General features: G+C 54.9%; 1 protein-coding gene and 1 long non-coding RNA gene across 8 annotated transcripts; one reads left to right on the top strand and one right to left on the bottom strand.

The window, feature by feature from the left end:
• Nucleotides 1–105: 105 nt before the first annotated feature.
• Nucleotides 106–21,866, top strand: PPFIA3 (PTPRF interacting protein alpha 3). Of its 6 annotated transcripts, none has more exons than XM_027515180.1 (30): nt 106–397; nt 5,098–5,352; nt 5,609–5,710; nt 6,086–6,250; nt 6,608–6,682; nt 7,146–7,220; nt 7,532–7,753; nt 8,763–8,909; nt 8,997–9,131; nt 9,675–9,758; nt 9,883–10,014; nt 10,446–10,508; nt 10,643–10,722; nt 11,001–11,145; nt 11,696–11,883; nt 13,022–13,244; nt 14,310–14,473; nt 14,592–14,719; nt 15,395–15,488; nt 15,839–15,920; nt 16,569–16,769; nt 17,431–17,493; nt 17,661–17,687; nt 18,759–18,934; nt 19,348–19,445; nt 19,645–19,820; nt 19,908–19,976; nt 20,209–20,380; nt 20,933–21,004; nt 21,076–21,861. In XM_027515180.1, the coding sequence occupies exons 2-29, from the start codon at nt 5,113–5,115 to the stop codon at nt 20,989–20,991; spliced, it is 3,585 nt and encodes a 1,194-aa protein (XP_027370981.1). In that variant the 5' UTR covers nt 106–397; nt 5,098–5,112; the 3' UTR covers nt 20,992–21,004; nt 21,076–21,861. The 6 variants fall into 6 exon arrangements, with proteins under 6 accessions (XP_027370981.1, XP_027370980.1, XP_027370982.1 ...); XM_027515179.1 differs by having other exon boundaries at nt 187–397; nt 11,690–11,883; nt 21,137–21,866; XM_027515178.1 differs by having other exon boundaries at nt 188–397; nt 11,690–11,883; nt 21,076–21,866.
• LOC113876217 lies at nt 3,553–5,103 on the bottom strand. Of its 2 annotated transcripts, none has more exons than XR_003506442.1 (2): nt 4,868–5,103; nt 3,553–3,837 (listed from the first exon to the last, which is right to left on the bottom strand). It is a non-coding gene; the product is annotated as an uncharacterized LOC113876217 (long non-coding RNA). The 2 variants fall into 2 exon arrangements; XR_003506443.1 differs by having other exon boundaries at nt 4,892–5,103.

The following is a 21,866-nucleotide window of genomic DNA, read 5'->3' as shown; positions in this document are numbered from 1 at the left end:
CCGTCTGTCAGTCTCCTGTTAAAGGGGCCACGACCGCCCCAGCGCTGGTTGCCGGGGGGAGGAGGGAGGAGGAATTTTTTGGCGGGGGGAGGTGGGATTTGGGGGGCGCTGGTGAGCACCCCTAGATCTGGCGGCTGCGGCCTCGCGGGGGGAGGCTGAACGGTGACAGGGGCAGGGGGCTATTTTAAGGGGTAAAGGGCTGTTAGACGGTGAAGGGGAGGGGGTCCCCAGCGCCCAAGCCGGAGCAACAGACGCGGAGCCCGCGCGAGCCGCGGAGACCGGGCTCCAGAGCTACAGATCCGGGCCCCGGCCGCCGCCAGGGGCCCCGCCCGGTCCCCCCACCCCACCCCCACGTCCCTCCTGCAGCCCAGCTCCGCCCGCAGCCGCCGCGGACCAGGTAGGTAAGAGCCCGGCCCGGCCCGCTTGGCAGCGCCCACCCGGGGGACCCCTCGCCGAGCTTCCCCCGCCTCCCCGAGAACCTGAATTCTCTTCTCCTTCCCCGAGGACCTCACAGCCCAGATTTCACAGCCCGACCCCAGAGACTCAGGCGTGTCCCTCCCGGTTCTCAGAGTCCCCAACCGAACCCTAGGATCCCAGGCGTACTGCCGCCTTGCGCCTCCTCCAGGGCCCAGGAGCCTTAATTTCCCAGGTCAGCCCCGGGAACCCCCTCTGGACCAAGATCCTCCTCCTCGGCCCAGTCCTGGGAGATCGACACCGGCCAAGGCTGTGTCAGACTCCCCCAGCTAGAGCCGCCCCCCTCCCCCGGTCGCGTCCGCATAGTCCCCCATTCGGGGACCCAGTCAGCCCATCTCCGGTCCTCCGGCTTGTACAGCCGGCCGAGTTCCTCAGTCCAGGCCGGCTCAGCGGCCGCCCTGGACACAGGCCCGCTCTGGAGCTGTCCATGGTCACCATTCTCGGCAGCCTTGCCTCCCCCATCTCCTGCTGCCGCCGCCGGGGAGGGGGCGCCGGCGGCGCGGGGATCCCCCTCGCCGCGCCTTTGACCCGGGAATACCCAGGCCCTCCCCGACCTGGGCGCCCGGGCCTCAGGATTCCTCTGGCCAGGCTCTCAGCCCCATCCTCAGCACCCCAGTTGTGGTGACCCCAGCTGCTACTTGAGGAGTCGGGGCTTCTGAATGTTCTTGCCTGGTCCACCTTAGGGATCTTGGCATCCGGGGATCCAGATCCTACCCGGCTCTGGAAGCCTTGTCAGTCCTTACTTCCTCTGGCTAGAGGCCCCAGCTGGTAGCCTTCACCACTCCAGGAAGGAATCCAGTTTCCCAGCCTTTACCCCCTTTAGAGACCCAGTTCAAAGCCCTGTTCCCCTCCAATAAATATACCCAGCCTCCTGGCACCCCAACATCTGCCCTCTTAGGGATTCAGGCACATGATTCCTCCTTTTCAGGGGCTCAGAATGCAATTCTTAATGCAATTCGCTGGCTTCTGCCCGTCCTCCCCCTTGAAGACCTAAATGCCCTGTCCCTGATCCTGTCTCCCCTCAGGAGTTCAGACCCCACCTTCTGTACTGCTCATCAAAGCCATCTACCCCTGCCCTCCCTTCCAACAAGGACTCAGGCTCCAAACTTCCATCTCCTGTCTTTTGCCTCCACAAAGATTCAGGAGTCCAGTTCCCCAACTCTGACCTCCAAAGTATCTAGCTGCTCAGCTGTTACTCTTAGGGACCCAAGTCCCTGCAGCCTCACTATTGCCCATCAATTCTGGTGGCCTTGAAAAACCCCTGCCTCATCCCCATATCAGCTCAGATTTTGGGCTTCCTGGGGTTTCCAATATTTTCCCCTGAGACCCAGGTTCTTGAGATGCTTCCAGCACCCCATTATGATTTTTTCATATCGTGATGCCCTATCCTTCAAGTACATTCTCAGATTGATAAGCCGAGCATACATCCCTTCCTCCAGATGTGCTCTGTGACCTAGGTTCATTTCGTGATCTAGAATTGTCTTCTATATTTCCAACTAAACAGGCACCCTGGCAGTGCTTCGTGGAATTCTTTCTAAATCCTAGAATACTCCCAGTGAACATCTCTGTTCCTTTTTCACCCAAGGTATGTTCTAAATTCTAGGTTAGATGCTAAATTCGAGTCATGATGTTCCCCAGGTAAATTCAAATTTCTAGTTAGTGCTCCCAAGCCAAGCTCCCAGCCCACTTTCCTCTCCTTAGATATGTTCCTTCCTCCCCCACAGATCTCAGTTCCCTGACCAGGGATCCAACCCAGGCCCCAGCAGTGAAAGCGCCTAGTCCTAACCACTGGACCGCCAAGTAATTCCTGACATATTCCAATTTTTAAGAAGCCAGTCTTTGCTTATTTTCTTTTAAAATTTCATTTTGGGTGTGTTCTAGGTTCTAGCCAATCCTTGGCATTGTTCTAGATTCTGTTGTTTTCCCAGGGGCATTCTCTGCTAGAATGTGTGTGTGTGTTCCATTTATGGGCTCTAGCTTTTCTCCAAACCACGTTATCAGTTCTAGGATATGCTTCCGTATTTCATTTTATTTATTTTTGGGCTTTGCTGTGAGGTATGCAGGATCTTAGGTCCCCAACCAGGGATCGAACCTACACCCTCTGCAGTGAAAGGCAGAGTCTTGACCACTGGACCACCAGGGAAGTCCCTGAACCTCCCTATTTTATATACCATCCAGTTCTACAGTCTTAAGTCCCCAGGATTACACTGCACCTTCCTTCTTCAGGTTCTGTATTCTAAGCCCATCCATCCCCACCTTCTCTATCTTTTCCCTCAGTGTGACCTTGGCTCAGAACTTGTCCCCTGGTGGATTGTGGGCTTCTTCCATCTGCCACTTCAGCATTCTAAACATGCTCTAGGCCCTCTCTTGTTCTGGAGTCTTCAGCCTAGAAATGTCCTCATTTCTAGAACACACCACCCCCACCCCCACCTCCTTTGCCAGCTCAGTCCTTATGCCAGTAAATTCTCAATTGCCAGAATGCCTCCTTCAGCATTCTCCCCCAGGCAATTCTAAGTTCCAGGCAAACTCCTTGCTATTTTCTAGGTTTTTTTCCTTTGCTCCAGGGCATGTTCTGAATTCTAGAGCAAATATTCTGCCCTCTGAGTTCTAACATTATCTAGACATGTGAAGAAACCAAGAATGTGACGTCTGTTATATTCTGTGTTATATTTTCGTCCCTGGTAGGTTCTGAGTTCTTGTTTGTCTTCTGACTTAGGTTTGTTAAGCATTGCGTTAGGTCTGTCCTTAGATATCATCTCCCTCCCCTCTATGTTTGGGGTTCTGAGGGTGAGCCAGACACTCTTTTAAGTTATTGGATTGCTCTTGGCTGGTTCACGGTTCTAGACCTGGGTTCCAGAATATGCCCCTCTATTTGGCCCCATGTGAGGCTCTTACCCCAAGCACATTGTATATATGGAAGCATATATCCTTTCTGCATGCTCTATTGTGTCTAGAGTCTACAGTCAGCCTTGTTGAGTTTTGCTTCCTTCTTAGGGAATCTGAAGTTCTAGAGCAGCCTCCTGAAAACATCCCTAGCTGCATCTCATGAGTAGGTTCTGAGTTTTAGATACCATGCTAATTTTTTTTTTTTTTTTAATTTCCTTAAGTCTGGCTTGCTCTCTTATAAACATTTTCTTGAATCTGACCTCTCCGTGTTTGGACTCAGATGTCTAGATTTCCAGATATACCTCTTCAAAGACCCAAGGGTACAGGCATCTAGTTGTCTCCTCTCCCAGGTCCTGGGGCTCTCAGTCCCTACCTCTCCTCCCTGGAGTCCAAGGTTCCAGTCCCAGGCTGTAGATATAGTCCAAATATTGGGTGGGGCTGGGAATTATCCACTCTGAGAACCGGTTATTCCTCTGCCTGAAGGGAGAGAAAGAAAGGAGAGAACAGAGTGTAAGTCCCTCCCGCTTTCCGCTGGGCCAGCCAGACCTGTCTGACCTGATGTGAGCAGAGGGAGTGTCTCGGAGAGCTCCCTTCATCCCCGCCCACAGCTCATGCACCCAGACTCCTGGGGCCTGGGGGCCTGGATTCCGAGGGAAGAGAAATCTGAAGGCTGAGATTTCTGGGTATACGGTTGGAGATTGAAAGCCCAGGCTCTTGTGCCCTGGAAGGAGAGGGATCTGGTCTCGGACTTCTGGGTCTGGGAAAGAGAAGGATGGAGGCTCAGACTCCTTTCTCTGGGAGACAGAAGGGACAGGGGAACCTAGATTCCTGTGACCTGAGGGAAGATGTAGCTGGATCTAGGATTCCTGTGTAGTGTGAAATGGCTAGCATGGTCCATGCCATCTTTTTTTCCCCTCTGCCTGGAGAGAGTCTTTAGATTCTTCTGTAACTAGATATCTGGTCAATTAAGGAGGCAGGAATTGGGCTGAATAGCAGTTCAGGGCCATCCCTGTGACATTATACAGCTGACTACCTACCAGAGACCTCCTGAAGACATAGTCTTCCTCTCCTGGGCCTGAGTTTTCTCATTCATACAGTGAGGTTGAAGGGAATTCTCAGCAGGGCCAGAATAGGTAGACTGATTTTCCCACAGTGCCAGTGATGGGCGGGGCCTGAGCCCCTTGCAGGGGCGGGATTTGGACTGGAGGGGAGTGCTAGTGCACCCAGTCATGTCCGACTCTTTGGGACCCGATGGATTTCCCAGGCAAGAATACTGGAGTGGGTTGCCATTCCCTTCTTCAGGGGATCTTCTCCACCCAGGGATCGAACCCGTGTCTCCTGCATTGGCAGGTGGATTCTTTACCACTGAGCCACCTGGGAAGCCCTTGGGTGGGAGGGGAGGGGCTTCTAAGCTTTCCACTTTCTCTCAGGGAGTGGGTCACTCGGCTTTGGTTTCTCTCAATAGGCTGAGTCTAGATTTGCTGCCCGTTGTCAGATGAAGTCTGACCTCAGTTTCTCCAAGTGCTCTCACCCAGGTCTGGTTTCCTGAGAGCATTGGGTTTCCGTTTATCTTGCACCATGATCGGAATGGATGGGTTTCCGTTTCTGTTGTGCACTTGCTTGGGTTGTCTAGCCTCAGTTCTCACTATGTAGTATCCCAGTGACCGTGCCTCAGTTTCGTTGCCTGCGCTCTGACGAAGCCGCTCTCGGTTCCCTGGCCCCTCCCGGTACACGCAGGCCAGCACCGCCGCCATGATGTGCGAGGTGATGCCCACCATCAGCGAGGATGGCCGGCGGGGCTCGGCGCTGGGCCCGGACGAGGCTGGCGGCGAGCTGGAGCGCCTCATGGTCACGATGCTCACCGAGCGCGAGCGCCTGCTGGAGACGCTGCGCGAAGCGCAGGACGGGCTTGCTACGGCGCAGTTGCGGCTGCGCGAGCTGGGCCACGAGAAGGACTCTTTGCAGCGGCAGCTCAGCATCGCGCTGCCCCAGGTCTGGGCGGGGCCAGGGCGGGGCCTGAGGGAGGCGGGGCCTCGGCTCGCGAAGGCAAGGGGCAGGGCGGCCGGAAGGGGCGGGACTTGACTCTTGGAAGGAGGAGGAGCTTGCCTCTAATGGGCGGGGCCTAGGTCGCTTGAAGGGGCGGGACTTGGCCAAGAGGGGAGGGACTTACTAACCTCCCAGTCCTTTGGAATGAGGGAGATGGGAAAAGGATTGATCTGAATGTACAGTTCTGCTCACCACTGAACAGGAGTTTGCGGCTCTGACGAAGGAGCTGAACTTGTGTCGGGAGCAGCTACTAGAACGGGAGGAAGAAATTGCGGAGCTGAAGGCGGAGCGGAACAATACACGGGTGAGGCGTCTTGGGGGCGGGACTTAAGCGGGGTGGGCGGGGCCTTGGGTGTTGCAGCCTGACCCATCTTTTTATACCCTTTCTTGCCTTCCTTTCTTCTTCCTGCTTCCACAACTTGGGCGGGTCTCCTCTGGTCCCCTCCTTCCTTCATGTCCCCTCCCCTATCTCCATAACTGTTCTCATTTTCTGTACCACTTCTTCCTGACCGCCCCACCCCCGACCCGTTATCCCTCTCTTCTCCGGACCTGTTTCTCCACACCTCTTTACTTGGCTCCACTTCTTCCCTGTGTCTGCCCCACCTGTCTGAATCCTCTTCCTGCACTCTGCCTCTCTTCCCTTGACACTTTTCCTTGGCCCGGTGCTCTATCCCTGTAGCTTCTCCTAGAACACCTGGAATGCCTGGTGTCCAGGCACGAGAGGTCACTGCGCATGACCGTGGTAAAGCGCCAGGCCCAGTCTCCGGGCGGGGTCTCTTCCGAGGTGGAAGTACTCAAGGCTCTAAAATCCCTCTTCGAGCATCACAAGGCCCTGGATGAGAAGGTATGAGAATCAGAAGAGACTGCATATAGAACAGAAACCTGTGGTCGGCTGGGCTGTCCTGAATGGCAGAAATTCTGGCTGTGATTGGTTGGAAATAGCCCAAGTGGGAAGAATGTTGACTGTCTTGAAATTGATTGAAACAGACTACTGCTGACTGAGACCTGATAATGGAAAAAAGTAATAGGATAGGGGTATACCAGGGGGTGAAGCTGCCTTGCTAGCTGGTTGGGGCTGCACACCTATTATAAATAGAGGAATGATAATGTCATCCTATCAGGTCCATCCCAAGGTGTTCTGCATCAGCTGTCCTTGATCAGGTCTGATCTCCATCTCACTTGGTCTTGCCCCCATCCTCAGGTCCGAGAGCGGCTGCGAATGGCGCTGGAGCGGGTGGCAGTGCTAGAGGAAGAACTGGAGCTGAGCAATCAGGAGGTGGGGGTGTAGCCAAGAAGGAGGCGGGACTAATGAACTACCAATGGGGTGGAGCTGATTGGATGGGTCCTAGAATCTACTGGGGACAGGACTAGGGCACAGGACCAATAGGGTTGGACTGTGGAGAACCAGGTTCCTAAGGTGAAATTCACTGGGCAGGACTAAGGGGAGTAGAGTACCGCTCTGTGACAGTGAGACTAGGGTTAGAACCAGGGCTGGGGGCGGCTAAGGGAAAGAACTGACTTCGGAGGAAATGGTTGGGTGGGGTAAGTCTGGGCACAAGGAGGCTAAGGTTAAGATTAAGGGTGGCTTCCTCTCTGGTGGGTGGCTAAGGAGAGACAAGGACACAGGGCCGAAGGGTAGACTATGGAATAAGGGTAGGCCCAGCAGGACCAGAGCCAGTGGGAAGTAAAACAGGGATTCTAGGACCCCCTTCACTCTGATCTCCCTTTCCTGTTGCCAGACTCTGAGCCTTCGAGAGCAGCTGTCTAGGCGCCGGTCGGGGCTAGAGGAGCCCGGCAAGGATGGGGATGGGCAGGTAAGAGGTGGACATCTTTCCCTCTCTTTGCTCTTCACTGGCCCCCATCCCTGTGGTCCTACTCAGCCCCGTGACTTTGCGATGGTCCCTTTAATGTTTGGTATGATTCTCACAGACCCTAGTCCATCTGAATCCCTCAGACTCTTGCTGACCTTTGACCTCTGATTCAGGTCAGCTAGCTAAATTTGTGATCTCCATGGCCCTTAACTGATCTTTGATTCCCCCTCACCCCTATCAGCTTTCTCTTTGCATTCTATCTCTGTTACCTGATCTGAGTTCTGTGCTTTCCTTCCTCACTGTCCCCATTCCAGACTCTTGCCAATGGCCTGGGTCCTGGTGGGGATTCGAACCGGCGCACGGCGGAGCTGGAGGAGGCCCTGGAGCGGCAGCGGGCGGAGGTGTGCCAGCTGCGGGAGCGCTTGGCGGTGTTGTGCCGCCAGATGAGCCAGCTGGAGGAGGAGCTGGGCACCGCCCACCGCGAGCTGGGTAAGGCCGAGGAAGCTAACGCCAAGCTCCAGCGCGACCTCAAGGAGGTGAGGCCGGAGCCCCTGCTGGGCTGCCCTCTGTCCCTCCCCCCAACCCTCCCTGTTCCCTTCTACCCATAGTCACAGAACTCATGAACCTGGATTCAGTCCACAAGGTGTGCGGATTCTTCTCTCTGAGCTTGTTTCCTCACCTGTAAAATGGGATTTATGGCCCTTGTCAGAGAGTTGGTACATGGCACATACATGGTAGTCACCCAGTATCTGGTCGTAGTTTTTATGTTACCACTGGGAAATTCTTTCCCACCTCTTAGCTGAACTCCATTGGCTGTATTTCACCCCATCCTGGCTGACGCTCCTTGATCTCAACTCCCACGCTGCAGGGACTGCTGAGAAATGTAGGGCATGGATTCTTTAAAGCACTGAATGAGAAAGAAGAGAGAGCACTTTTGCTTTCATCATCCACTGGGGCTTTTACCTCGGATTTGAAGTGTGGATGGCCCGAGGGCTTATTAGGAAGTGTGGTCTCACCACACCGGCCTCCAGGCAGATGTTCATCCCCCACGATACCCTGGAACACCTTCTCTGGTTTTATAAACCTGTGCTACCCTGGGAGGTCTTGGGAGATTTTGCCTCCCAGATGGAAAGGACATTTGTTTTCTGTGAGACCCTAGGGCATTTGCTCTGTGATTCTAAATCTGAGTTGTGCCAGAAGTTGCTGAAAAATATAAGACTTGGGTTTTTGAGTGGGCCAAGAAGAGTGGAGACTTTCCATCCCCTGGGCCTTAGGTCATCCGTATGATAAGCTAGTACTGTCCCAGAAGTTTATGGGAGGTGCTGCACCGCCATTTTATCTGTCAGGTGGCAGAGGGCAGGCAATGTAATGTTGGCTATTCTCAGGAGCTCTTGGCAGGTGTGGTTCCATCTTTCTGACCCCCAGATGGCAGGGGACTTCATTTCCCAGTGTACCCTGGGGTGCCTGAATTGAGGTTCTAAGCCTAGGCTACCCACAGGACCTAGTGGGAGCTGTAGTCCACGTGGTCCTTTGTCACCTCTGCAGGCGCTGGCACAGCGGGAGGATATGGAGGAACGGATCACAACCCTAGAGAAGCGCTACTTGAGTGCCCAGCGCGAGGCCACCTCTCTGCACGACGCCAACGACAAGTTGGAAAACGAGTTGGCCAGCAAGGAGTCATTGTACCGACAGGTGAGGGCACGGCCGGGGAGGGGCGGAGGGGCGAGGCTGTGGCCCATGTGACCAAGCTCCTCCCTTCCCCTTGTCTGTGTCCCCCAGAGTGAAGAGAAGAGCCGTCAGCTGGCCGAGTGGCTGGACGACGCCAAGCAGAAGCTCCAGCAGACACTGCAGAAAGCAGAGACCTTGCCAGAAATTGAGGCCCAGCTGGCCCAGCGCGTGGCGGCTCTCAATAAAGTGAGGGAGACCTGGGGCGGGGCTTTGAGTCTCTGGGGCGAAGGGGTGGGGCTTAGGGGAGGCGGGGCCTAGAGGCTGGAGGGGTTGAAGACCTACAGCCTGAATTCAGATGGAAAAGGCAGGGCCTGGGATCTAGAAAGGGACGTGACTTAGAATGGGGGAAAGGCCTAGAGGTTTGGTGGAAGGTGGTGTTCTCTGCTAAGTCGCCCTGTGGACTGTAGCGCCCGCCAGGTTCCTCTGTCCATGGGATTCTCCAGGCAAGAATACTGGAGTGGATTGCCATTTCCTCCTCCGGGGGATCTTCCCGACTCAGGAGTGTTTTCTAGTTTGGACTAAAAGGATGGGTGGGACCTGAACTGAGAAGGGGACAGAGCTTATAGAAGAGGGCAGGGCTTGAGACTCAAGTGCAAGGTTTGGAGTTTTGTTGGACAGGAGCCTAGAGCTCCAGGGGCGGGGCCTGGAAGCCAGCCTTGGAGGAGGTGGGGCCTGGGGCCTGAACGGGTCCTAGTGGAACAGTCAGATGCCATGGGTTCCACCTTCCAGGCTGAGGAACGTCATGGGAATTTTGAGGAGCGGCTTCGGCAGCTGGAGGCCCAGTTGGAGGAGAAGAACCAGGAGCTGCAGCGGGTGAGGGGGCTTTGAGGCTTGGGGGATGAGCCTTAGATGAGAAGGTGGGCTGAAGTAGGTGGGAGCTGGGAGCAGGGGCAGCGCTCAGGGTTCCAGCACCTGTGCCCTGCTCTCCTCTGGGCAGGCCCGGCAGCGGGAGAAGATGAATGATGACCACAATAAGCGGCTGTCCGAGACAGTGGACAAGCTGCTGAGCGAGTCCAACGAACGACTGCAGCTTCACCTCAAGGAGCGCATGGGGGCCCTGGAGGAGAAGGTGCGCCCCAATCTAGGACTCCCATAAACTGGAATCTTGGGGGCCCAGACCTTTCCCCAAACCATTATCTGAGATCTCAAATCTAGGCATCCGGAATTCGAATCTGACAGACTGCTCTATTGCTGGGACCAGCACTATTTCACCTGAACACCCTAGAGCTGAATTCTGGGGCACCTATACCCTGAATTCTTGGCGTTTCCCCAAGCCTATAGCCCTATGGGCCCTCAAACTCTGAATCTGCTGAAATTACACAGGATGCTGAATTCTGGGCTCCTAGGGACTTCCCCTCTTCAGCAGCATCTTCACTCCACAACCCTCTAGCTCACCATTCCAATCCACCCATTCCCCTTGGGGTCCCCTCAGGCCTGCCTCTGTGCACTGGAGGCTTCTTCCAGGTTCTGGCCCCTCACTGCACCCCTGTCCCCCTACAGAACTCACTAAGCGAGGAGATTGCCAACATGAAGAAGCTTCAGGATGAGCTGCTGCTCAACAAGGTAGGGAGGAGCGTGGGGGGTGAGGGCCAGAGAAATGGAGCAGGCTTTACTGGGGCTGGAATCAGCCCGGCTGGGAGGGACCGATCTCAGAAGGGGGCAGATTCTGACCTGGCCTCTCCAACCTCCTCCCCCAGGAGCAGCTCCTGGCTGAGATGGAGCGGATGCAGATGGAGATTGACCAGCTTCGGGGGAGGCCACCGTCGTCCTACTCCAGGTGACAGTAACTTTCCTGTGCCCATGGGGCCCCCTTGGCCAAGCACATCCCTTCTGCTTCCCAAGTCTCCCGATTCCCCTCCCTGTCCTCCTGAGACTTCCACTGGCCCCTCTTATTTTTGACCCCTGATTTCATGATCTCTGGCCCCAGACCCTTTTTTCCTGACTTTTAACATAAGATCCTTCTTCCAGTCCTCTGACCCCAAGCCCTTCCACATGACCACTGACCTCTATTTCCTTTTCCTGACCCCTTGGTCTCCACCCTCTCCATGCCCACAGATCTCTCCCTGGCAGTGCCCTGGAGCTCCGTTACTCTCAGGCACCCACCTTACCTTCTGGTGCCCATCTGGACCCCTATGGGGCTGGCAGTGGCCGGGCAAGCAAGAGGGGCCGCTGGTCAGGGGTCAAGGATGAGCCCTCTAAGGTCAGCAGCCACTTCTGGGGCCTGGACTGAGCAGGGCCTGGGAGGGCAGCAGTAGGAGGTGGTTCCCAGTATGCAGGGCTCTGGGTGGGGACTAGTGGAGAAGTAAGGCTTCCTGGGCCCACACTGTCTTCTCTTCTTTCATCATCCCCGCTTGCCTTGATGTCTCCTCGCGTGGATGTCCTGCTGCCTGGTGAGAACTTTAGAGGAATGATGGGCTGGGAAGAGGGTTTTGGGGGAGATGATGTGCAAGGTGTAGAATCCTAGAATGGATGGGGCTAAGTGAAGAAAAGAAGTGAGCTGTGTCAAAAGAAACAGTGGACTCAGGGGAGGTTGTGGGGGGTGTCAGGGGGGGTCAAAAAAGGGCCCCACCAAGAGAGAAAGGTGGGCTGGGGAAACTGTGGGGACTGGATCACAGGGTGAGGGCAGTTAGTGTCAACGGATGAGGGCAGGGTCACGGAGGGTGGGAAGGGTCCGGAGCAGTGAGGGAAGACACAGCATCTGCCTTTGGCTCCTGTCCACCTGCCATCCTTCTGTCTCCACACAGAGACAGGAGTGGGAGAGGTCTGCCCCTGCGGGGTCCATGCCACCTCCATTCCCTGGCGAGCTGGATGGCTCAGATGAAGAGGAGGCCGAGGGGATGTTTGGAGCTGAGCTCCTGTCCCCCAGTGGGCAGGCAGATGTTCAGACACTGGCCATCATGCTTCAGGAGCAGCTGGAGGCCATCAACAAAGAGATCAAGTGAGCACTGGCCCAGTTCTTTCTCGTCCTGCCTGAACTAAGCCCACAGCCCCTCTGGCTCTGGAGACTGATCTGAATACCTAAGCCCAACTCCTTTCCTAATCATCCTCAAGGAGTTCTCCCAGCCCAACACTATTCTGGAATAGTCTGAGGAAATACCCAGAAGTCTCCTATGTGCTACTTATACATTATACACCTCCCCACCCCAAACAGTACTCACAATTTCCCAAAATACCCAAGACTGCATCCTCAGATACCAAAAATCACAATCCAGTCCATCAAGAGTCCTCCATTATATCACAGCTTTCATGACTTCAAGCAGCCATTACCCAGAGACTCCCAGTACCCTAAGAATCTCTACACGAGGTCCCCAATCCAAAACACCTCAAGAACCTCGACTCTAGATAACAAGAACTTCTACCTGATATAACAAAAATCCTCAGTTTATTAAGACTCCCCCATCACGTAAAGTCTACTTGGATTCCCCAGCAATTGCCCTACTTAGCAATTCTCTGATAACACACTTTGCATGGGCCCCAGCAAACATATCAACCTGACCACCATCTTCCATTCCAACTCATTCTGACTGGAGATATTGACTCTCACCAAATGTCTCTATGACCTTCCCAGATCCCAGATTGACTTCAGAGTCCCTGATCTCAGCCTTCTCTTATTATGAGCTTGCTCTTTGTATCCTCCTTAGAACTTGACCTCTTGCCCATGGTCATCCATTTATGATTTTCCAGAGCCACTTGGTCATCATCAGGGTCATCCTGAGGCACACTCTGGTCATCCTGCCATCCCTAATCTTTCCACGACCTCCAGAGCGTAACATGATCCCTTGACTCCCTTTGAACCTGTGAGGCCATCAGGGATCCACCAAGACCTCACTGTGCCTTCCCCAGAATTATTTTTGCTCCACCAAGCCTTCCTGGTCCATCAGGATCCCCAGACTCCTCCTTTTGGACGTGCAGTGCAGCATGTGGGATCTTAGTTCCCCAACCAGGGATTGAACCTGCATCCTCTGCATTGGAAGCATGGAGTCTTAACTTCTGGACCACCAGGGAAGTCCCCCCAGGCTCCCTCTCCTGTTGCCTGCCTCAGTCCTCTCATCCCGTCTCCCCATTTCTCTCCTCAGGTTAATCCAAGAGGAGAAGGAGACAACAGAACAAAGGGCAGAAGAGCTGGAGAGCCGGGTGTCAGGCTCCGGCTTGGACTCACTGGGCCGCTACCGCAGCAGCTGCTCACTGCCCCCCTCCCTCACCACCTCTACCCTCGCCAGCCCCTCCCCTCCCAGCTCTGGCCACTCAACACCCCGTCTGGCACCCCCTAGCCCTGCCCGTGAGGGCACCGACAAAGCTGTGAGTATTCTTAAGTCTCCTCAGCTTGGTGGTGATGGTGGTGGTGGTGGGAGGTCATAAACAGGGCTCTCTAACAAACAGCAACGATAATCATCACACCAATGATAGCAACCTTAGCTTCCCCTAAAAGCTCAACTCAGAGGGCAAAGGAGGACTTCCCTGGTGGTCCAGTGGTTGGGAATTTGCCTGCCAGTGCAGGGAACACAGATTCGATCCCTTCTCCAGGAAGATTTCACATGCTGGGGGGAGGCTAAGCCCATGCACCACTATTGAGCCTGTGCCCTAGAGCCCATGCGCCACAAGAGAAACCACTACAATGAGAAGCCCGTGCACTGCAGCTAAAGAGCAGCCTGTGCTCACTGCAAGCAGAGAAAGCATATGCATAGCAATGAAGACCCAGTGCAGCTAAAAATAAATAATTCTCAAAATTTAAAAAAGGGGGCAAAGGGGAGGCTGAGTCACTAGATTCCTGAACCCTAACTTGTACTTTAGTCAGACCTGATCTACTTTTACCTATTTTATGCGTTAAATTTCTGCATAGGATTTTTATTTTTAATTTTTTGGCCATGTCATGCAGCTTTCTGGATTTTAGTTCTCCAACCAGGGATCAGACCCTGGGCTCCAGCAGTGAGAGGACCAAGTCTTAACCACTTAACCACTGGATACAGAATATATATATTCTGTGACTAAATGTACATTTGAGAACTATTATAATGGCCCCAGAATTGACCTTAGAGGCAGGCACAAGAGCTATAACCCTGTTTTATTGCCTTAAACTCAGCTTTCCTATTTTCAGAACTTGTAAGTCATTAGATTTTCTTGAAAATGAGCAGATCCCACTCCTGACACCAGAAGCTAAGGTAGTAGAAATATGGGCTCATCAAGCTCCAGGGGGACTGAAGTTATTGCCTTTATATTTCTGCAATTCACTCCCACTTAATCTAGCCTATCTTTAGAAGTGATAGTCCAAATCAGGGGTATCCTAGACACCTGGTATACCTCCCAACTAATGAGGAGCCCCCAACATGATCCCTCTGACTCAGTAGCAACTCTGCCTGTCTACAGAATCATGTCCCTAAGGAGGAAGCTGTGGCTCCCCGAGGGGAGGGGCCGGCAATCCCAGGAGACACCCCACCTCCCACTCCTCGCTCTGCCCGCCTTGAGAGAATGACACAAGCCTTGGCACTGCAGGCGGGATCCCTGGAGGATGGAGGGCCATCACGGGGAAGGTCAGTAAGAATAAGGGACGAGACAGGGAGGGACTTGCTTGGGAGGAGGAGATGGGAGTGGACAAAGACTTGGAACCTACCAGATGGGATCTACCTTCACTCTGTCCTGCTCACCCAGTGAGGGCACCCCAGATTCCCTGCACAAAGCTCCCAAGAAGAAGAGCATCAAGTCGTCCATAGGCCGTCTCTTTGGCAAGAAGGAGAAGGGGAGAATGGGACCACCAGGTCGGGACAGCTCTTCTCTGGGTGAGTCCCCTGATTTCCTCTCCCTTTCTTTATTCCTTCCTTCCTCCTCCTTTACATATTCACTTGACATACAGTCCTGTCCACAATCATTTGGTAATGCATTTTGAGCACTGGAACCTTGGCAGAAGTCGAGGGGAGAAGGGGCAAGAAGGGTACTCTGAGGCCTGCCTGAGTGATGGTTGGACAAATGAATTTATTTCATTTACCTGTTTTTTTTTGTTTTTGTTTTTGTTTTTTTTAATAGAGAGGAGCTTGCTTGTCTGACTTGTGAAATCCAAGTTAGTCAAATTTTCAGGAATTTTATGAGCTGCTTTGACATCACATTTGGTAGCCTGAAATTGGTGGGATTATTTACACCATGGAAACTGGCAAATACTACCAATCAGGAAATACCTCTTCGTCCCCAGGGAGCCCAGTTGTTAAGAACTTAGCAGCATAGCACTGCCACCTTTACCAAGGCCAGCCCAGTGCATCAGCTCTATTTGGGGGGTTTCTCCAATTCTTTGCCTAGGAGGTGGCATTGCTTCCTGTGTGGTTTTATCACTCCCTCTGTGTGGCCTCATTTACTAATCCCTCTGGGCCTCTGCTTTCCTGGCATCCTTCTCAACCCCCCAGCATCAAAGATTCTGCCTCCCCTCTGAGACTCTCCAAATTTTGGCCCCTCCCTGCCTCCAGCTGGAACACCCTCAGACGAGACACTGGCCACTGACCCTCTGGGGCTAGCCAAGCTGACGGGCCCAGGAGATAAGGACCGGAGGAACAAGAGGAAGTGAGTGTGGATGTGTGGTGTGTGTGCGGGGGAGGGTTGGTCATAAGTAAGAAAATTCTAGGAGGGGGCGTCCAAGATCCTGAGCGTGCTTGGAAATTTGGGAACTCCTAGAGGGTTGGGGTTTTTTTCCCTCCTCTTTTCATTTGTTTGGTGTGTGTGTACATGTGTGCTGGGGGAGGGGGATTATAAAGAACCACAGTATTTGTGTTCTTTTACCTTCTGCCACGTTTTCTACATTCATAAAAGTTGTTTTTGTGGATGGGGCCGGGGAGCAGTTGGTGAAGGGAGCTATCTGAGAGGGCTAGGTGTATCTACCCCTGAGACCTCCTGCCATGGCCCTCTCTCTTCAGGCATGAACTTCTGGAAGAGGCCTGCCGTCAGGGCCTGCCTTTTGCTGCCTGGGATGGGCCCACTGTGGTCTCCTGGCTAGAGGTACTGGGGTCCAGAAATGTCCTGAATCTTCATCCCCAATCCCTCTGAGAATCCCATGGTCAGGGCTGGCTGACCCTGTGCCATCCTCCTGGCCCAGAGGTGTCGGGGAAGGGAGCTGGGGGGTGAGGTCCTGGGAGGGGTCAGGTTTCTTGTGGACCTTCCTGTTGCTTTTTATTCCTTCTCCCCTCGCCCTTCACCATGCCCATCTTGCCCCTATTGTCTCTCTCTGTGTCTTCCCATGCCTCTGTCTCTGGGATTCTCTTTCTCTATTTTTCTGCCTCTCCTCATCTCTCTGTTTTTGTCATTCCCTGTACTTCTTCTCATGTCTCTCTCTCTCAATGTGCTTTGCTGCTTTCTCTCCGCCTCTCTGCCTCTCATCTCTGTCTCTCCCCATCTCTCTCTCCCTTCTGACTCTGGGCTCACCCTTCTCTGACTGTCCTTCGTCTCTTTGTGTTTCCCTCTGACTCTTGATGTCTTTGCCTCACTGCCAATTTTCTCATGTCTTTCTGTTTCTCCCCCACTTGCCTTTCCCCACCTCTCTGTCTCCCTCTCCCCCTTTCTTTCTGTCCTTCTCCCATTTCTCCTGTGATATATCTCTGTCTCTCTGTCTCATTTCCACCCCTTCCTCACTTTCTCCCTCTGGTCCAGCTGTGGGTAGGCATGCCTGCATGGTATGTGGCCGCCTGCCGGGCCAATGTCAAGAGTGGTGCCATCATGGCCAACTTGTCAGACACGGAGATCCAGCGTGAGATCGGCATCAGCAACCCACTGCACCGGCTCAAGCTGCGCCTTGCCATCCAGGAGATGGTCTCACTCACCTCACCCTCTGCTCCTGCCTCCTCTCGCACCGTGAGTGTCCAGAGCCAATCCCAGCCCCTGCTGGAGTAGCCAATCCTCAGAGTACTGTCCTCAGAGTAGCCAGTCCTGAGTCCGCTCATTCTAGCTCTGTCTTGTCAGATATACCCTGCTCCGCACAGTCTCTCACTGGATTATCTCTGAGGGTGGGACACCCTTCAGGTCTCTCTGCCTCCCCTCTACTTCCAACCCTCAGTCTGTCTTACACACCGCAGCAGAAGGATCCTATCCCGGAAAAAAAACCCAAATTCATATGGTTCTCTGCAAGTCCCATGATGAGGGGCCCCTTTCCCAGCTCCTTTTCTACTCTGCTCCTTGACATTTGCTGCTCCCTTTTCTTGGAGCACCCCTCCCTCTTTTTTACCTCCAAGGCTGGCTCCTACTCATCCCTGAGGTCTCAGCTCAAATGTCACCACCTCCAAGAGGCCTCCCTAACTCAACAGCTAAACTAGTCCCCAGCTCCATCATATATGAACACCTATTTTTTTTTTTTTTACCCCATGGCATTTACTGCCTTCTAACATTTTATCATTTTGTTCCATACAGAAAATGATGTGTTCCCATGCCTAATTCGGCTCCTCCAGGAGCACGACTCTCTTCCCCTCCCCTGTCCAGAAGCTCTTTCCCAACCTCCATAACACCTCTCACCCCTCAGTCCACAGGAAATGTGTGGATGACACACGAGGAGATGGAGTCCCTTACCGCGACGACCAAGCCTGTGAGTGCCCCCTGCCCGTGGCCTTGGGGGTGGCACTAACTTTCCCTGGGCAGGGGCCGGGTGGCGGGTGAGTCTGTGGCTGTCTGTCCGTCCGTTCGTCCTTCCCGCCCTCCTCCGCCTGCCCCTTAACCCACCCCTTCTCTCCCCTCTTCCCACTAACTGGTCAGGAGACCAAGGAGATCAGCTGGGAGCAGGTAGGGGGCGCGGGGCGGGCTGTGGGCGCATGAACAGGCTGTGCACGCTGCATGGACGCCCCTCCTTCTCCGAGCCCCGCCCCGCCCCGCCCCTCGCCGGAGCATTCCATCCTCACCGCGGGGGGGCGCTGCGCGGAGCTCTGCTCTGGGCTTCACTGTGACTTGGTGGGGTCCGTGTAGAAGCCCGACTGTTCCATTGCCAGTGGTGCGCGGGTCATCCCACTATGGTCGGTTGCGCGGGCTCCAGGGGCTGTTTCATTGCTGTAACTAGAGGGAAACGCTGAGTGGCTCTTTGCCCTACGGCAGAGGGAAGTGAGGCTGTTCCCCTCACTTTGTACTGGGGCAAAAGGGAAAGCATTTGGGGCGGGGTTGCGGGTGGGCAGGGTACATCAGGCTGAGAAGAAGTTGGGTAGAAGGAAGTACATTTTATTCTCAAGAGGGCGAAAGGTATGAACTCACCTGAGTACAGGAGCTATGTTGGGTCTGTTTCCAACAGCCCAAGGTATGGATTGTTTGCTCATGCTGGGAGGAGTGAAGGACTTGGGGGTGGATCCAGAATATTGTCCTGAGCCAGATTGTAGCATCGGGCTAGTATTTTTCGGACAGCGCAAGAGTGGTAGATGAATCCGTTATCCTTTGCTGGGGAGGGAGCTACGCTGGAAGAATCTGTTGTGCGGACTTGGAGGAATAGTGATATTGGACTGATCAGTTGTTTTGAGTTGGGGACGATGCTAGACTAGTACTTAGATATACTGTTCAGATCACCTGAGGCTCTTGTGAGAATGAGGATTTCGATTCAGTAGCCTAGGGTCTGAGATTCTGCAATTTCAGCAAGTTCGCAAGTGATAATGATGCTTTGAGTAGACAAGGACCTGTGCTGTCATTATGAAGGAGAAGGAAACAGTTTTGGATTGCCCGTTGTCCTGAGCAGAGACTGGCCATTGTCCTGCTACGGGATAGAGAAAGAACAACCTTGGATTTGGGAGAGAGAGGGTGGTACTGTACCCTTTCATACACACATGGGAAGGGGTCAGAAGGCCTGACTGCTCCCCCACCTGCCCATGGCCCCAGATCCTGGCATATGGCGACATGAACCACGAATGGGTGGGGAACGACTGGCTGCCCAGCTTGGGGCTGCCCCAGTACCGCAGCTACTTCATGGAGTCGCTGGTGGATGCCCGAATGTTAGATCATCTTAACAAGAAGGAACTCCGGGGCCAGCTCAAGATGGTGGACAGCTTTCACAGGTGAGTTGCCTGGCCAGTGGCGACAGTCCAAGTTGGGGAGGCCCCCACTTCTAGAGAGTCTTTGGCAAATAGGACCAGTGACGTGGGAATTAATTCATCTTGGACTATCTTTGGTCCTTTAGCCTGGATTGTTAGGAAATCCAGACTCCTGTGCCCCTTCCACCCATTAAGATGGCCCAGTAGGAATAGTCCAAGTCCTGAGACAGCTTGGCTATCTGACCCCATACCCCTTACAGGTTGGCGAACAGGAACTGCTTTTTAAAAAATATCCCTGCTCCTGGGAAGGTCGGCAATCAATAGAACAGATCCAGTGGAGCAATTCCCCAGCCTCTCCCAGAAAACCACAAGCAACAGGGAAAACAGTCACTGGGGTTGTGGGGCTCTTCTGTGACTCTGCTATCTCTGCTACTCAGGGTGAGCCTGCATTATGGGATCATGTGTCTGAAACGGCTCAACTATGACAGGAAGGACTTGGAGCGGAGGCGGGAAGAGAGTCAGACCCAGATCCGAGGTGAGTAGAAAAGTATGAGTCCAGCTGGGAGCCATGTGGAGGGGTTTGGGACAGGGTTGGAGGAAGCATCAATAGGGAAGGGGAGGGAGGCCAGGGGAGACGGGGTGGAGACAGGAAGAGGAAATGGGGTTGGAGATAGAGGATAAATGAAGGACCAGGCCCCAGGAAGGGTGCAGCTGAGGGTCCCTTCCATCCCCAGACGTGATGGTGTGGTCCAATGAGCGGGTCATGGGTTGGGTGTCCGGGCTGGGCCTGAAGGAATTCGCCACGAACCTCACGGAGAGCGGGGTGCACGGGGCACTGCTCGCCCTGGACGAGACCTTCGACTACTCCGACCTGGCCTTGCTTCTGCAGATCCCCACGCAAAATGCACAGGTGAGCTGCCGCCGGGCCCGGGGCACACTGGGCATCCCCATCTTGCAGACTGCACGCTGCAGCCTCTCTCCCACCTCTCCCCTGCAGGCCCGGCAGCTCTTGGAAAAGGAATTCAGCAACCTCATTTCCTTGGGCACAGACAGGCGGCTGGATGAGGTGGGCGCAGCAGCAGCAAGCGTAGGGGACTCCACGCTCCCGGCCGCCCCTCTAGACTCGCAGCTAAAGGGGTGGGGCTTGATTGGCCAAGGAGTCGCGGTTGGAGGCGGTGCCAGGGAAGGGGCGGGGCTAAATGAGGGAAGGGAGCCGGAGAGGGGTGGGGTCAAAAAGAGGAGCGGAGTCCAAACTCGGCCCTAGTCCCTCACCAGCTGGCTGCACCCCTAATACCTAGGACAGTGCCAAGTCCTTCAGCCGCTCCCCATCCTGGCGGAAGATGTTCCGAGAGAAGGACCTCCGAGGCGTAACCCCCGACTCAGCTGAGATGTTGCCCCCCAACTTTCGTTCGGCCGCAGCAGGGGCTCTGGGCTCGCCCGGGCTCCCTCTCCGCAAGCTGCAGCCGGAAGGTGGGCGGATACCAAATGGGACAGCCTCTGCTCCCCTCCCCTTCTTAGGTGTCGGGGGAGAGACCATCTCCACATTCCAGCAGCCTTCCCGAGTTCTGAAATGGTCTAGTCCCTTTTTCCCCACCCACGACAAATGGACCGCTCCAACAAGCCAACTCCCTCCTTAGGGTGTGGAATGGATTAATCCCAGCATACCCCGTTTTCCAGGGTGGGAAATGAACTCGTCCAGTGTCACCTGGGGCATTTTGAAGGAATCGGAGGCTTTGAGAAAGGAATGGAAACTGGCTTGGAGGGAGTCAGGCAGTCGTTGGCTTCTCGGGAGGGAGAATCCAAGGGAGGACGCTTAGGTGGAGGAGGAACTGGGCAGGGGTGTGTGTGTGTGTGTGTGTGAGGGGTGTGTGTGTGTGAGGGTGTGTGTGTGGGGGGGGGGGTGTGTGTGTGTGTGTGGGGTGTGTGTGTGTGTGTGTGTGTGTGTGTGTGTGTGTGTGTGTGTGCGCGTGCGCGCGCGCTTGCGCTTGCGCTTTGCTGAACCAATGCTCATTCTCCCTCCAGGCCAGACTTCTGGGAGTTCCCGGGCAGATGGCGTTTCTGTCCGGACCTATTCCTGCTAGTGTAGGCTTCCAGGTGAGGACCGTACTGGGCGATCTTGGGGATCGGGGCGGCACAGTGGATCTTCACGCCTGGCGTCAATGCAGGTGACCTCACTCGGACGGAAGAACCTTTCAGAGGCTGGGCTGTTCCCCCTCCTGCCCACAGTATGGTCTCGCCGGGGAGAGTGTACTGGGGAGCTCGCGCCGCGGACTGGACCATCTGTACAGACGAACGGGGAATGCTGGTCCCCGCCTCACAAATGGACTGGGCCTGGACCAAACCACATGCACTGGACTGAGAGGGGGGAAGAAGAGGGCAGGAAGAAATCCCGCCCCAAACTTCCGCCTCCCTATCCTCTACTTTGTAATTTATTGACCAGTTTCCGATGGGAGATGGGTGCCCTTTCCCCGCGGGAAGGGGGCGGGGCTTCCCTCCCGGGCCGCATGCGGGGAGAGGCTGACCCCTCCTCTTTCTTCTCAATTGCGGGGCCCAAGTCTTCCTTCTTCGTCCGAAAGGAGGGGAGGGGGGACTCGCTGCTAAAAGCCTCGCCCCTTGTGCCACTCAGCCCCGCCCCGCCGCGTCCCGTCGCTGGTGCCTGGGGTCAGCTGCGGGCGGGGCTCCCTCTCTCTCCCCAGTGTCTCGTGTCCCCGAGGCCCCTCCGCCCCCCGTGCTGTGGCCGTGTTCGTGCCCCGGGGGTACGGGGTGCAGAACTGAGCTCCCCGTTCCGCTCCGGCTCCGGGGTTTGCATGGGAGAATCCTCTTTCCACGATGCCACTGGGCGACGTGGCGTGGGGGGAGGAAGGACGGTGGGGGAGCCCTCGCCCCCGACTCTTGGTCGGCCTCCCTGCCCCAGGCGTCACTCAGTGATCACGGGTAAAGAGAACTGTTTCAAAAA

Source organism: Bos indicus x Bos taurus, chromosome 18, assembly GCF_003369695.1.
Source record: "Bos indicus x Bos taurus breed Angus x Brahman F1 hybrid chromosome 18, Bos_hybrid_MaternalHap_v2.0, whole genome shotgun sequence".
Taxonomy (NCBI): domain Eukaryota; kingdom Metazoa; phylum Chordata; class Mammalia; order Artiodactyla; family Bovidae; genus Bos; species Bos indicus x Bos taurus.
Note: the sequence above shows the minus strand (reverse complement) of the source record. Positions and strands in the feature narration are given on the sequence as shown.